This window comes from Manacus vitellinus, unplaced genomic scaffold, assembly GCF_001715985.3.
Source record: "Manacus vitellinus isolate BGI_N305 unplaced genomic scaffold, ASM171598v3 scaffold_22_pilon, whole genome shotgun sequence".
Taxonomy (NCBI): domain Eukaryota; kingdom Metazoa; phylum Chordata; class Aves; order Passeriformes; family Pipridae; genus Manacus; species Manacus vitellinus.
This window is the reverse complement of record NW_021939632.1, coordinates 12,809,280-12,826,012: the sequence shown is the minus strand read 5'-3', so window position 1 is coordinate 12,826,012 and position 16,733 is coordinate 12,809,280. Positions and strand designations below refer to the sequence as shown.

At 38.7% G+C, this 16,733-nt stretch overlaps 1 protein-coding gene across 2 annotated transcripts in view; it reads right to left on the bottom strand.

The window, feature by feature from the left end:
- The window catches only part of CERS6 (ceramide synthase 6), a 107,673-nt gene that overhangs the window by 20,113 nt on the left and 70,827 nt on the right, over positions 1–16,733 (bottom strand). For both annotated transcript variants that reach the window (XM_018072736.2, XM_008931006.3), the window contains exons 5-8: positions 13,733–13,783; positions 11,142–11,234; positions 4,298–4,426; positions 326–432 (exon numbers count right to left, since the gene is read on the bottom strand). In XM_018072736.2, coding sequence (XP_017928225.1) covers positions 326–432; positions 4,298–4,426; positions 11,142–11,234; positions 13,733–13,783 — 380 coding nt within the window. The remainder of the gene's footprint in view (positions 1–325; positions 433–4,297; positions 4,427–11,141; positions 11,235–13,732; positions 13,784–16,733) is intronic.

Genomic DNA, 16,733 nt, shown 5'->3' with positions numbered 1-16,733 from the left:
CTTAGCCTTTGGTCAGTGTTTTTGGTGACTAATATTTTAATTTTCCTCTAACTTCTTGTCAAGACAGCCAACCAACCGTTAACCTGAAGCTATGTTGTCTCCAACTCACTTCTACCTTAAAATCAGCAGAAGCCCTGTATGTTTCTTGTCCAGCACACAGTAAACACAATGGCATTCTAGCAAATAGGCTATTTGAGCACCTGGTTATGTCTCTTTGGTGCTTTGGAAAACAGAGTAATGTCAATGAATCATGTTCAATTACAGCATAGTTATTGCCAAGCTTGTTTGATGCTCAGCATTTGAGGACAATGATGTGCTTACTCACCATAAGGGATATATGCAAAGCCTACTGACAATGAAGACAATGGCAAATGTAAGGAACAGAAGGTCACTCAGCTTTTGACACTTGCAGTAATTTGCCATTTTGGCAGCCTGAAAAAGAAAGAAATGTCTTTTTACTTCTGTGAGGACAACTGAGTTTTCTTATCTATAAGTTGTAAGAGAAGAAATCAAATTTTTATGAAATCACTAACATTTTCATTGTGCCACCTCATAGTCATCTTGCAACTCCTCTCTACTAAGCAGTTGGAAAATGTCTTTGAAGAAAAAACAAACCAGACTGCATAAAACCAGAATAAGTATCCAATTTCTTTATCCCCCATTCAATTTCCTTTTTGAGATCCTACAATTTCAGATTCACAAAACTCTTCTAAACCTTTTATTGAATCCCACTGCGTTTTTGCTGTCCTTGTCCCCAGCCTCTTTACCTACCTGTCTCTCACGTTACCAGTATGCTCTACTTGCATTTTCAAAATCCATCTACCTTCCATCTGACCCATGCTCTCTGACATTCCAGCGGTCTCAATTCCTCTACTACACCCCATACCCTACTTTCTGCTAAAGCATCTCTTCTTCCTTTCTGGCCTATACAGAACAGTTCCCACCTCAAAGATTATACCACTCCTCTTCAAGTCTTTTTCAAAGGCTCTCCTCCCCTCTCTTTCCAACTTTTCCTTTCCAACTTGTTGCCTTATGCCTATTTTTATATGCTTCTCTCATTTATCTTAATGCAGGCTTCTGAGTCTTCCCCAGTGAAGAACTAATTACTCCTCACTAAAAACACAGATCTTCCCTGAAGTTTCTTTAGCCTCTTCTCCCTGAAGAAAACGGTACGTACAAGCAAGCTTGTTTTAAGACATCTCTGCTGCTTCCACAGTATTCATGTGTGTAAGCAGTTAATTATTTTTAAATAACATCTGTTTCAAGGTAGGGACAGTCTTTCTTCATACTTTCTGTCAAATGTATCCAGAGAGTCACTCCACAATGAAGTACATGAAGAGTCTGATTTTGTGTCCACTGAAGTCACTGGGAACCCTTTCAAAGCCCTCTCTGAGGGGACCCGTATTCAGCTCCCATATTGAGAAGATAATTGTGTAGACTTTCCAGAGGACTAAGAGGGAACAAAATTACCACAACCATGCATAGAGAATACTATTCTGAATGCAGAATTCAAACTAGAGAATCAAACAATCTGGATACCAAAACCAAACTGCACTTTTGGATGTTACTCAATTTCTGCAATGTTTCCACTAAAAACCTGAATATAAAGAATATTCCTCACTAACAGAAACCAAGTTAAGAAGCTCAAAAAACATGAGGAAAGCCACCAGTGCCCCAAAGAAAACATAACCCTTCTGAATCAGCCCTGGTGCTAGTTTCCTAGCAGTTTTTTACTCACAGACTGGTTTAAGGAAAAGACAACATTTTGGTGCCAGCATGCAAAACAGAAGCACTACTAACTTCCTTGACTTTTGGATGATTAGAAGTTCACATAGGAATTCTGCATGTATTTCCATGGCAGCAGTGTAAAAAACTGTTTTCATAGTGCATGGAGCTGACACTGCTATAGCAACTTGTAGTTCTCAAAAACATCAGTTCTCAAGTAACAAATCTATAAATTATAGATTAAAAAAGACTACAGGAAAAAAAAAGGGAAAGAATATGTTGTTGGATGGAATTTTGCCACCTAAGACAATACAACACAATTTTCAGAGCTTAAAAACTGTAACTACAATTGAGTAACACAGCTCTTCCTTATACTCTTGCTAGTCTGTCTGTTTAAATCCATGTGTTTTACAGCACAGCTTTTGCCTTAGTCTGAAGCTTCCATTCCCTGCTCTTTTATAAAAGTATGTCAGCAGATAGTTGGGACCTGACAGAAAGGAATCAGGTTGAACTGTGACTACACACATGGGCAACTTCTCACATGCATAGACTAGCATTAAACTGCCACAGTGTCCATTAATAGAAGTTAAGAAGTCTCAAGGTCCCCAAATGGGTGGGATTTTAAGTGCTTCAACATGTTAGGTCACAGAGGTTTCAACCCACAAGCTGTACTGCAGTGCAAATATACCCAAGACCCCATAAACAACTAGCTGGGAATCTGAGAGTTGCTTCTCAGAGGCCTAGATTTTAGTTTATGCTAACGTAATGGCTTCCTAGGCAAGCAAATTATGTTTGATATGACCTGCCATGGCTAGAATGCTTTGAATATCCAAGATAACTTTCATTCAGACCTAAAAACCCAGTTATAATTCCTGAAAATTCTACTATGATTCTTCCATACTTACAAATGCCTTAACACCTATGGAAAAAACCCTCACCTCCAGGATTCCCATCAATTCACATTACTTTCTGCAATGAGAATAGCAAAAATGTTGCATTTCAGCTTTCCACTGGACATGTTTCATCATGAAATGGTAGGTGGAAAGAGTCTAGTGGCCTCCAGAAATAGCTTTTCATTTTTACAAATATGTAATAGGTAGAACAGGTCAGGTATACAACTGACCTATCATGGAAGGATATTTAACCAACTTCTTTTGCAGTTTGACAATTTTTTTCCTCTGCACTGACTTTCCTCTCAGTACCATCAGCAGTGTGTAAGAGTCCATCTTCTCTCATATGGCACCAGGGCTGTGCCCCACTGCCCTAGCAGAACTTCCAGTCATAACAGACTGAAGGAATTGACCAGAAAGACCACTGAAGTATGTGCCTCATGAGTAGGGGTATTTGATGAATGTTTGCAAATCACACGAGAATACCAGCAATTCCTCTTTGTCAGTGAATAAACAAAGGAATTGAGCAAAAATATGTATCTCACTGTATTCAAGGTAAGGTTTTAGCTAGCCTATTCTGGCTGCTCTCCACTGTTTTTATATTCCACAGACACTGGTCTGATCTGGAATGAACATCTTCAAGTAAGTCCTTCTGGTGGTGAGAAAAGAGGAATGAAGAAAGTTTAGGTGAAGCCATAGCTAGTTACACACATTGCTAAAATAGAAAAATAAACTTGTAAAGATGCAATTATTTCTATCAGGAGAAATCCACATTCTCTTTTGCTTTCTATCTCAGGCAGTCATGTGCCTTCTAGATTAAAAGAAGATTAAAAAATAAAACCAGATTTACAGTTGGGATTTACTACTGAATCAGAATGGCAGGATTTTGATTTTGCAATAGGTGACTCACACAGTGAGACTATATTCTCACATAATAGGATCCTTGCAGACACTTTAATAAACAATAATTTCAGACAAAACAGTTATTAACTTTGGTTTGATCCTGACGCAGAGTTCACAGATAACCCAACCCCAGCATCACCCAGAGCTGTTTAATAACTGATGCAGGTAAAGATGACATCATCTCTAAATTGCCACTATGGAAGTTACAGACCATTTTGACTTAAAAAAATTTCAGTCATCCCTTTTTCTCCAAATCCAAATGCTTAATTGTGGCATTGGGATCCAGAGGCACGAGAACCTGGAAAATTGGAGGTCAGCTCACTGCCCATGCCCAAATAGCCACCAAATTGTCCAACACACTCTGTCCAGCAAAGCACAGCAGAAACATACTGTGACACCTTGATTCTTTTGCAGACAGGGTTATTGCTCCTCAGCCCATGTCAGAGTGGTCAAGAACCAGGAGCTTCTATCCCACTGTTACCACTTTCCAGATTTTGCAACTTTGAGCTTTTGATTTTACCATGTTGTAATTAAAATCTGTGTGTAATCCTCCCTGGCATACAATGCATTACCACTCTCTTCTCTGGACAAGCAACTTACCAAGGGATAAATAAGCCTTAAGTCAGAAACATGCATTGCTACAAGGGTAATACATTCAAGCAAATACACTATATTAATCACCATTACGATCTTGAACTGGACCCCTGGCTTAGGAAATACTTGTTTTGCATAGCAAAAAGATTCTACCTACTGACAGGATGACATATGTATTATCTCACCTCTAGAACAATATCAGACGCATCATGGAGACAAAAGATCAAAGTTCCCACTCGTGTCAGATTGGTTATATATGAGAAGGAAATCAGGGTGACTGCTAAAATGTGATGTGTACACATGATGCCAAAATCCTAGAGCAGCAAAAGTAAAGAAAAGAAACAAAAACCAAAAAACAATGAAGCAAACAGTTATATTCAGTACTCATATACAAAAATGGATGGATGTTTCTTACACCCAGCATTATGGTTAAGTTATATAAAGATCCTACTACATAAGTGCTATGTATTTCATTTAGACTGAATAAAATAATCATTGTATTAACAAAATGCAAAATATTATTGAAAACTAGGCAATATCTACACTTCTCAGTTTATAGTAATTTAACCTAATAAACATTTGTGACTGAAGTTACTTTGAAAAGACATATGTACATACAAATCAAATTACACCATATATTTTATGCATTGAGTAACGTATGCATATAAAAATATGCATAACCAAGTGCAAAATAATGCACTATTCACAAGAGATAAAACAGCTACAAAGAAACAAGAAATACATTTCCACTGCACCAGGACAACAGGCACCTGCCAAGCACAACTGAGAGCTTTCACTGAGCCAAGAATTCCAGATCCAGGTTTTTATTTGTTTTTAATGAAGGTGCTTTGTCTTCACACTGTAACAGGGTCAGAAAAGTCTTCAAGTGAGCTGGTGCAGCTCCTCCTACTCAGTTCTAATCCACTGCCTCCCAAACGATGCAGGCTAACTGGTCTCCAGGTCAGTAACTCTCAGTTATTTGGCCAGAAAGTAACTATTACTATTGAAAAATCAGGAAGCAGTGAAGCTTCTGTAACATCACATTCCCAGATACATGCCAAGGGGCAGACAAAGCAGAGGCAATGATCTACCTGCCTGGACTAGACTTCCAGACTGATTAATGAGAGAATAGGACCTGCAGAGATGCGACTCTTCTCTGCAAGGCACTAAGTCAGTCAAAAAGAAGTCTTGCTGGCATTTGCTGAACTACCTGCATGGCTTTGAGAAAGTGATATCAAAACCCTTAAGGAAAGATCACAGACAACATTTAACTGGGGAGTTTCTCCATGCGCCAGGTGCAATGTTAGTACCACAGCTCCTGGCAGATCTAGTAACTCTCATACAGAGCTGTCTGAAGGGAGAGAGATCCAGGCAGTCAAAAGGAACAGCTCCTCCAGGCAGCCTGCCTGCTCAGCATCTTGGGAGGTGGATTTGTCTTTCTGATAGCTTTTGTGGGCCAGTCCTGCTGAGCTATGGTAGTCTTCAGCTACAGGGCCCACAGCAGAGAAACTGAAACTGAGACCCTTTAGAGAGGCAACACCTGGTTTGCAAAGGGACTGAAGATACATGTGTTGAGCAGGGCCTTACAGAAAGTGTTGTGAGCTCCCACTAACACAGAGTCAACTCTGGAAAAGCAGCAGCTACAGCTCCCGGTTGCTCTCTCTCTTCAATACCAGGAAGAGTAACTGCACCATGTCCCCACGCCTCTCTCTTTGGGAATGCAGCAGGCATGTAGCAGACACCACTGTTTTTAAGGACATGTAGTGCCACTGCCTCTTAGTACCAGCACTTGTTTTCACTGCAATGTTCACCTGGAGTGAACAAACGTGCAGCTTGAGCAGTGTCACTGACTGAAGAGGGACAGGACCTGCTCCCAGCCTCTATCACTCTATGTTTAATGCTATGAGGTGCTACAAGAACCTATTTCATACTCATCAGTGGGCACTCCCAGTAACTCCAACACAAAGCTGAGGGAGGTCAGGAGGGCACAGAAGGCAGGGGAAAGGGAGAAAAGAAATAAAAAGAAGACTAAAAGAGGGAACCACATCCTAGTTTAGTATACTCCCAACATTTCTCAGCTGGATTATTTGGCCCCCAGCACTATGGAGCACAATTAAATACATTCAGCAGTCATATCAAGGTATTGCTTTGAAACTATTTTCTTCAAGCAGACTGAAGAAAAAGTGAATTAAAGGCTGTTTCCCTTTCTGAGTGTCTTAAGGGAAAGCAAGGGTATGGCATCTTAGTCATTTCAATAACTACAAACCCACACATGGAGACCATTTCACCATACAATACTAAAAAGGGCAAAGCACCTACCTTATTCCATGGGATCAGAAGTAAGCTACTAGCATTGCCCTATGGCCATACTGCAAACTAGTTCTTTACCTTCTTTAGCTGTAAATGCTATGGCACTGTTCTTAATTTTCCCTCTAACTGCAAGTATGTTAGCACATGGGTAGTCCAAATGGGGCAAGAAGTCAAGTAGAAAATCTCCTCTGTTTTCATAGCTGACACATCCATGTTCTACAAATACAAGATTTCTAGTCCCTCTTGGGTATTTTTCAAGGCATTCCTGACAATATGGATTATTCCTAAGCAATCTTAATGCTCTTAGGCAGCAGTCTTCTGCACTTCTTACAGAAATGCTGTCCAGGGAACTCCTTCTCTAATAATGTTTCTTAAAAGAGACAGTTATCTGACTCTGCCAGCTCTGAAACAGACATGCTGGATTGACCTACTGAAAACTGTTAGAAAAAAGTAGCAATGATATAAATAAAACTACTTTCATTATTGTAGTACTTTCTTTCCTGTTTGTGACATTTCTTTAATTAAAGTCATTATAAAGTCATTAATTCATACAATGCTTTGAAGATGTTACCTGTTAGATTTTAGTTACACATAAGAGTAATTACAGAATATGCTGGGTTGGAAGGGGTGGATCCACAAGGATCATTGAGCCCAACCCTTGGCCCTGCAGAGGACCACCCCCAAGAGTCACACCATGTGCCCAAGAGTGTTGTCCAAATGCTTCTTGAACTCTGTCAGGCTTGGTGCTGTGACCACTTCCCTGGGGAGCCTGTTCCAGTGCCCAACCATCCTCTGGATGAAGAACCTTTTTCTAAAATCCAACCTAAACCTCCCCTGACACAACTTCAGGCCATTCCCTCGGGTCCTGTCACTGGTCACCACAGAGCAGAGATCAGGGTCTCCTCTTCCCCTCACAAGAAAGTTGTAGACTATAATGAGGTGTCCCCTCAGTCTCCTCCAGGCTGAACAGACCAAGTGCCCTCAGCCGCTCCTCATACAGCTTCTCCTCAAGGCCCTTCACCATCTTCGTTGCCCTCCTTTGGATGCTCTCTAAGAGCTTAATATCTTTTGTGACCAAAACTGCACATGAACACATAGATACTAATGGTACTTATGATCCCAGCTTACTCCAGTACTTTCACCCATACAGAGCAGAAGAGCAGCTGTACAGGAATGGGCTATTTTTTTTTTATGTAGTTCAAATGATATGCGTGTTTGTGAAAGTTGTATTTATTTACAGCAGATTTGTAGCCTCCTGAAAGCTGTCATGTGCCTATGTCATGAAAATATGTGGCTAAGAATAGGAGAAAGAACCTATTCCTGACACCATCAGTTGGAAGAACACAGGGCAGACAGCAGAGAAACCCCACAGCTCTTAACTTGTAGACAAGCCCTCTGGAATCAAGGCTTCTGCCACCCACATTTGTTTAACATGTCACACTCACTGACTAAACTGCCAAGTGGCTATGGGGTATTAGTGCCACTGAAGGGCAAAACATCATCTTTATGGCTTATATTATAGATCAACAAGGAAAGGTAAAGGTTTGTAAAATGTACGCTATCTAAATTGCTTCCACTGAGCAAAAAGAAATCAGCTCTGCGTCTCATTTTTTACTGAGTTTGAAGAAAGAGATCTAGCAAAATATAGCATAAATTTAGCAAAATATAGCATAAACTTTACAGAATCAAAATGGAATATTCAAGAAAATTAGCAGTTACAGATTATTTTATTTTGGGAATGAGTGAACTTTTTTTTTTAATAAAAAAGAAGCTCTAGAAATTGCCAAATGTTTGGAACTAAAAGATGTGAATACACAGAAAGATCTCCTAGATCTTCTACAAACCTATTAAAACACTCAATAGAAATTTTACACATTACTTTAAATGCACCTGTCAAATATTTTTATGTAAACAAATACTTCTGGTAACCAGAAAGCATGTAAATAAGCCTCACTGCTTTTAAAACTCGTCAGGTTCTTGTGAGACTAACCAAGTTTCCTGATCTAATTTTTTTTTCCTGTCTTTTACAAAACAGGAGTATGGGAAGCTGGCCAGAGATCATACTAGGTTTGAAAATTAACACCTTTAAGGATAGAATATCATTATAACAACATAACAGATATTTATGAAACAAACAATATGCCATTATAAAACTGTAAAAGTTAAGCTACTCAGTTCACTGCCTTAATGCCAATAGTAGGTATGTGCAATGGCCTAGTTTGCTCATACCTCTCCAGTCAGTGAAAGATAATCTGGTGGAATTTAAAACACCTAAATAAAGAGGTATTTGAAAGTCTGAAAAACAACTGGAAGTCATTTTGAAGTCATCAATTTACTATCGGAGAAGAATAAAATGCAGATGGAAAATAGCAAGTTTTTCTTCAGCTACAGCAAGTAAAAGACCAATGCTGGAGTTAGGCCAGTGCTCAGTGCTGGTGCTTTCAGTGAGGACCCACTGCAGCTCTCCTTCAGGGAAACCCAACTACATGAAAGGCTGAATTCCTGCAGTGCACAAAGCTGCCAGGGCACTTCTGACCATCCCAGAATACAACGCAGACACTTCTGTTGAATTTAAAGTACCTAAAATGATAACCAAGACTTAGATAAAAGTAATCCTTTCACTGTAACATGAAAACATCAACAGGTTTCTCCAGCTGAGAACTGTTAATCTACTCTGTATAAGCCACTGTGAAATATTACAATAGCATCTGATATTAGCTGGCAAATTTCCTGCGTCTTCTTGTTAAATAGATCCTTATTTCATATGGGCACCATTTCACACATTGCATATTGGGTGCAATACGTGGTTTCCACATTATTTTAAACTAAACCTTCTCTTTAAAAGAGAACTATTATGATGTTGCAAGGGGTGGTGTCTCTGTCAAGCTTGTACCTCTTTTTGTCAACTACTATAAGCCTTTAGTGCTAACATTTTTCAGCTCAGTGGGTTTCCCTGACAGCTTGCACTTGCCCCTGGGCACAGAGCAGTTTTACTGTGTGACATTAGGACATTTCTACAATCCAGTCTTCCTAGTTATCAATTTCACTTACACTACAAAAAGAACTGTCCCTTCAGTCCAAACTGGTCAGTGATTTAATGCATTATTTGCTTATAAATACGGCACCTCCACTGTCTCCTGCAGGTTGCTTCTAATGAAAGGCTTTTGACTTGCTGTCACTGCACTGCAGATGCTGTTTTCCTGCTCTCTGCTGGACACTGCATGTTCTCAGACACAGCAGACACATGGGACGCATGGGACATCTGGTGCTCTAGCACCAGATCCAAGTGCTCTGGTTCAAGCACTGCAAATCTGTGGCAGGGGTGTTACTCAGCTGTTAGCCATCCACTTCCCCACCTTCATCTTCCATTCTATTTCCACAGCAGGTTGCTGTAAAGTCTTCCTGATAACAAGTCACTTATATATAACTAAGAAATAGACTTGGCACCTGCAGCTTAGGTATACTAGTCAATATTACTCTTGATTTAAATTCATCTGCATTATCATACAGCTCTGTTGTGCACTGTTTTTCTGTATCTCTGGTTTTTGAACCAGTAAAGTTTCACTCATTTCAAAGCCATTATTTAACAGAATGTTTAGCATCTACAGACTATGCAAACAAGGGACTTACCATGTATTCATCATATATTGGTTGCTTTATTTTCAATTTACCCTCCTATAAGGATTTAAATTTTTTAGATGCTTTCTTGAGATTTTTACTTCCGCAGTAATTTGGAAATCCAGATAGAGGGGGGTGTTTCTACATACATAGATGTGGCACAAGACTCTCAGGAGCACATTGTGGTTCTAAATAGCAGATAAATTTATTAAAGACATACTGGATTCTCATTTAGTCTTTTCAGAGTTATGCTCCTGCTAAAATTCTAATAAACAGGGATTTTTCCATTAGCATAGCCTACAATCATTTAATTAAATGCCAGCTGAAGGAAGAACATAACAATATTATAAAATCCTTCCAAATGTTTTAAAAATGTAATTTTGAAACATTAAACCCCCATGCAAGAATATCTCAATGGACTGTTATTACAGAATAACTGTGGTGCTACCTGTTCTGCTATGGACTAGGATTCTCCTTGGAGGAGAGAACTTGGAATATGGAACGGGTTACTAATGATTCTGGAAAAATCATTTTATTTGGCCAGAGTTTTATTTTTTTTCATTAATAGCCCTTTAATGGCAATGTTCTGCTACTTGGAATTTCATAACCATAATGGTAAAATGAAATGTAAAATTAGTTTTTAGTATTACGTATATCCTGTTTTTACCATCCCTTTGTAGAAAAAATTGAAACCCCTCATAGATCTTAACCAAGTGATACTATGGATTTATGAGGCAGTCTTGCTCTGTCATTGATATTTAATCATTTCATTCTTAGAAGAAACAGTACATCTACCAGATACTATATGTTCAATTCCATTCAAGTCACTGTATAAGAGCAGAAGGTTTTTCTAGCTGCTGCTATTTGCCCTTCAATATTTGATTGTTCCAGGCTTTTCTTCTCATGTGCAGGAAAAACCCACATCATAGTAACAAGGAACAGAGTAAGACAAACACTTCAACACCAATTTCTCAGTGAGTAATATCTGCAAGAAGTAAGACTAGAAACTGTATTTCCAGTTCGCTACACAAGTAATACAGATAATGCTCAAGAATGATACATACGTAAAGCTTTCAATGTTTTTAGTCTGATTCTCCTTACCTTTCTTTTGACGTCAATGAATTGAGAAAACATTAAGGACCAGTAGAATGACAATTCAACTAGGTAGTAATAATGAAGGTCAGGCATCAGTGGCTGAAAGATGGAGACGAGAAAAGGTTAATAGAGTCTAACCGACATTACAGGCAGCTGTGGCCTATAGGAGACACGTTTAATCACAGGGAATTATTGAATTATACATAAGCATCCTATGTAAGAAAAATGATGATGGTTGCCTCTTTCAAACTTTGATGGCTCTGGAAAAATAAAGTTCCTCAACCCTCTCTCCTCTAATGTTTTAGTCTTGACAATACTGTAATACCAAAGATTATGATGTTGCCAATTTGGAACCCAGAACAAACCAAATTCCGAGTACTCCTAAGTCTTTTGAAAGATTACTTGAAACATCTTGCTTTACATCAATAATGTTTAAACCACAGCAAAAAAACCATGCTAGAGCAGATTAGAAAAAAGTAATGCTAGTATATAATCTCATCTGCTCATGATGATAATGTTGTGGCTCTTTCTAATATAAATGTCTGCTTTTAAAGAATTTTACTATTTTTTGGAAACATATTAACATTTGAAAAGAAGAAAATAGAATAAATTTATCCAGGCATCCTGTTTGATATACAACATGGTTACACAGATGTTTAAAAGTAAAAGAAATATAAATAGCAAGAGATGGGAACTTATGCACAACCAAAACCAACTTGGGGTAACTTCAAAGAAGGTAACTGGTGGCAGGCATAAGCTGTTTGGCCCCCCAGCCTAAGAGAGCCAGTCCAAGGAGCTACTCTAATTTCCAGGCAAATGTGCCTCCCTGATAGTCATATCTTCCACCTCAGTGATAGAGAGGGACACTGGCAAAGGAGAAGCTCCTGAGGGCATTGCCTGAGGAATTAGATAAACCATCTCTAGAGCAGTTTGCACTGGCACAGCTATGCACCCAAGTAGGGCCTGAGCTGTTTCCACTGGCAAGAGGTGCTTCAGTTGCCTCTTTTATTCACATTCTCTTTTGCAGACAAGTTCTTAGTCGCTGAAAAACAGTTCTTAGGTGCCCAATGAATGCTCTGTAGGGGTTTCTTTAATATAGAAATATGCTTATCCTTTATGAAAATGTGTACATTTAATATCAATCTTTTAAAGCCATTTCTTGGGCTAATATAATCCTTTTCTGATTTAGTGAGACTGCCAATAGACTTTTAATTAGGTGTAATTAAAAAAGGGAAAGAGAATAAGAGCTAGCAATAAACTGCGACTATTATACTCATTATTGCAAGGGAACTCACTGAGGAAAATTCCTAGTAAAAAAGAAGATTGTCAGCTGCTTTATTAGCATTATTAGCATTAGTATTTCTAAACCCATACATAACGATAATGTAGGGTAACTCTAATGATGGCATGGATTCCCTCCTGGATCAATAGTGTGTGTTTAATTTAGTTCAAATGTTAGGTTTCAGTTCTTCAAGACTTAACCTCAACAGGACTGTTCTGTGCTTATGGCTGTGTTGTGACCCAAATGATCCATTTGTCTATATCTACAGTAATACAGTAAAGTCCAGCTGGATTTTTGCAATGCATTGGTGAGTAACTTACAAAGGATTTGTAGCAAACAAGAAATTAGAAATTTTATCTAGTTAAGGAAAAGCCAACAAAACAAAACAAATTGAAAACACAGTACTTAATTCTGATTAGCACCCAATTTCATTCTGAGAAAATGATTTTCAAATGACTTTAATTAATTTTAGTTGCTACACTCTAAAAGTTGTAACCAGACTTTGTTCTTCTGGTAAGTCTGGTAAATGTATGTTCTTTGACCAGTAAGATTCATATTCTTTTGTTGTAAGTAAATCTCTTATTGCATATAATAACACAAAAATAGGAGGGAACAGGACTGAAAAGCACCAGTAACTGTAGCCATATCAATCTAAAAAACAATTGTATCTAAAATTTCTGAGGGATGAAGATTCAAGACCTCCTCCATTCAATTTCTGCTGCTGCTGCTTCCCTAATATTGTTCAGTTCACCCTCCAGTCTCTGGGTGGAATTTAAGTCATCACTTCTTCTGAAGCTACATGACCAAATTCCTTCAACCTTTCTCAGATCAAGATTTCTGGTCATTCTTACTGAACTATCTCTACTGAACTATTTCCAACAGGTACACAGCCTTCAAGAACAGTAACATCAAACCACAGCTCTCCTATTCAATCTGTCAAGGGCTGTTTACTGTCACAGGGAATTCACATGTCTTTCAGACAATACTCTTCTTCCAGTCTGAAAATCTGAAAATGACTTCCCCCCCTTCTCCCTCTCCTTCAGGAAAAAAGAATAATAAAATAAAATAAAAAACACCTAGACAGGTGAAAATCCTTAAATTGCCAACTTTTCTCTGGAGCTTTTGGAATTCAGTGTGTGGAATTCAGGTGTGACAACTATATTCGTCTTTCCTATCTTGAACTCAAGCAAGATGGGACATATCTAGCAATGATCTGAACTACCAAGTAGCCCACTCACACTAACATATTGACATATTAAAAACAGAGGTTTGCAGAAGTGTCATGTTTGTTTTTAGGCAGCACTGTAACTTTTACCTGATATGGATACCCGTTCCAGCACTGTCTGGTATTCCAGAGCCAGGGTGTCTGAGAGAAAGAAAGAAAAAACAAAACAAAGGTTTGTACACACCATTTTCTGCAATGTTAAGTGTATATTTTTATTACAAGTGAAAGACAAAACTACAGGAACAGCTTAAGATTTTCAGTTTTTGCTAGAGGCTATGAGAACTGAATAGAACAAGGAGATTCCCCAGAGTTTCACAGCATGAATTAGAGCAACTTGCCTGTTTTTTGTTGGTACCCCATGACCTTAGTTTTGCAGGAGTGCAGACTGAATGTAATCAGCCTGTGCTTAGATGGTTAGATCTCACATTACCTTCTCAATAGCATGGGAAATTTTGACCTCAGACTGCTCAAATATTTTAAGGAAAGTTCCTTGCATGTGCTGTTACCTACAAGCATCCTTCTATACAGGAACCATCCTTCATCCTTGCCACATCAGCACAAAATAGAAAATCATATCTCTTGCTTTCCTGGCTGAAGACATGACCATCCAGAGATGATAGATTTTGCTATCACATGGAAAATACTCTCACATCTTAGGGCAACATGAAATATGCCAGAGACAAATTTATTGTAGGATCCACAGACCCTCGCATTGCAAAAAGCTCGGTAAACTAAAAGACTTTGGAAGATGAAGTTCTGTTATGCTTCCTGTTTCTTTGTTGCTTGCATGGGATTTATGTGATTATTTCTTTTTCAATACCACAAGAAAGCCTTTTAAATCTTTTATTGTAAGCAGGTTGTTTCTTTCAGAGTTATTTAGTTTTTAGCACCTTTTCTGTGCAATTAAATATATCTGAGATAGGCTCTACCATATGGGCAAGGTCTTCTACCCAACATACTCACCATGAAGTATTTCCAGATTGCATAATAAGAATGTGACCAAATCAACAGCTACCAAGTAATTCCCTTTTTGTGCATGAGCAGGAACACCTCCTTTCAGAGATGCATGTCTTGCAAAGCACAGCTGCACCTCAGGTTCTGGCAGCATCTGGACCTTGAGAAGCACTTGTTTACACTACAAGTAACCACCTACAGGGCATCTCATTAGGAACTTGAAAGAAAACTGTGGATTCAAGATCCTAGTGCAACTAGTTCCCATAACCTTAACTGCTCGAAACTCGAGTTTAAAGGGGGCAGAATGTCATTAGTAAATCTCTTGGATATACATACACTTACAGCATGAAATGTTTCCCCTAGATTAATTACAGTTTTTCAAATAAATTCTCATTGCAGGAAGGACGGCATGTTCTTGTTTTCACCATCAGGTGGAGCAGCTCAGCTCAGGCAAGCCATAATAACAAACTCATTCAAAATAAAATGAGTGAGTGTCAGAGCAATAAAATGAACACTAGGTAGAATGTCAAAGCCCCAGGCTGAGAATCAGGCTAGGTAGGAAGGATTTGTACCTTAATAAAAGACAAGACAAACGCTATGCAGAATTATAGCCCAATTTGTCTTATAGAAGGTTCTTAGAGCCTCTCTTGGTTAACATGATGTAATATGATTATTAAAGGCTCTTCCTGTATTTTTGAATGTGTCCTTTAATGGAAAAGCAGATAAAATGAAATTTGCACACCTATACCCCCACTGCTCGTGAAATGGCAAAGAATAATTCTTACAGTAACCTGAACAGTATACCAACAATTGAAGTAACAGAACTTCTAGAGTTTCTGATATGCCTCTCAAAAGGATGCTGTAAGAATGATCAAAGTCCACCCAAACTTCTCCTTCTCTGTATTAGAAATAATTGTTATGGAAGAAATTAATTAGGTCAACCCAATTAATCTCCACAGTAGTTACCGTGCTATGTAAGTTTCCCAGATTTTATGCAATAAAAAACATCTTTGGAAACAGTCACAGCCCCTCTTCTGCAAGACAATATAAAGAATCTAAAATATTTCTGTCTGACAGCTGCCTAAATTAGATCAATACAAGTATTCTAGGATAATTCATAGTTTTACATAGGTTTGAAAAGCTGTAACTGTCTTTCATATCAGATTCAACAAGAGATAAGAGATGCTTCCTACCCAATTATTTTGCTGCCTAAATTACAGGTCCTAGGAAAAAAATGCACATTTTTCTCTTTCAAATATTATGACATTTTAAGGTTTCTTCATAGAGATGCCTGCTGTAGCAGCTGCAGACACAAAGGTCTATGTGCAATTAAAATGACGATTGTTAAATAAAATAGAGCTCATTGGAGGAACGTATAACCACAAAGCCCGACAGGATACCACAAACTGACAAATAATATAACATATGCATTAAGCCTCAAAGACCAACACATCGCAGAACATACGCCTCTTCTGAGCCACATAAAGCTCAGAAAGCCCTGCTGCCATCTCAGATAAAATGCTTGTGAGTAGCTGTTTGGAAACCTAATGGATCCTGTGAGGGCAACAGCGGTTAAGATGGCAGGGCTCCTATATCACCTTCTTTCCCCTCTTTCCTCCCCAGTCTCCCTTCCCCTTGACTTGCCTTGGCATCTCTGAGTTGACTCTAACAGCGGCAGCAGAAGGGGACTTTGCTTGGGCTTGCCCTGGAAGGTTTTAGGGAAGAGGTAGACAAAGAGCTTGGTTTAAGCTCAGCCCTCCGCTCTGACCTCCACAATGAGCATAGCCCTAGACTGAACCTAACTTTTACATGTTATAATGGTTATAATTGGTTACTCATGGTTATAATTGGACCAAGAAGCATCTTGTTTAGTTCTCTGTAAACCTCACAACTGTGGAATACTCTGTACAGGCTTCAGTAGGAAGGAGAAAATCTTAAAAAAGCTCACACAGTCTGCAGTGTGAGACTTAGACACGTTAGTGAAAGGTGGATTAATCAGAAAGAACTTAAGACCAACATTCTCAGGGCTCACTTGAGCCCTGTGTGTGCTCATAGGACATGTCTGCAAACTTTGTCACACCAGGCAAGTTCACCATTCTGCAGTTTGGAGTATCACAAAGCGCTGTTATATACCTGA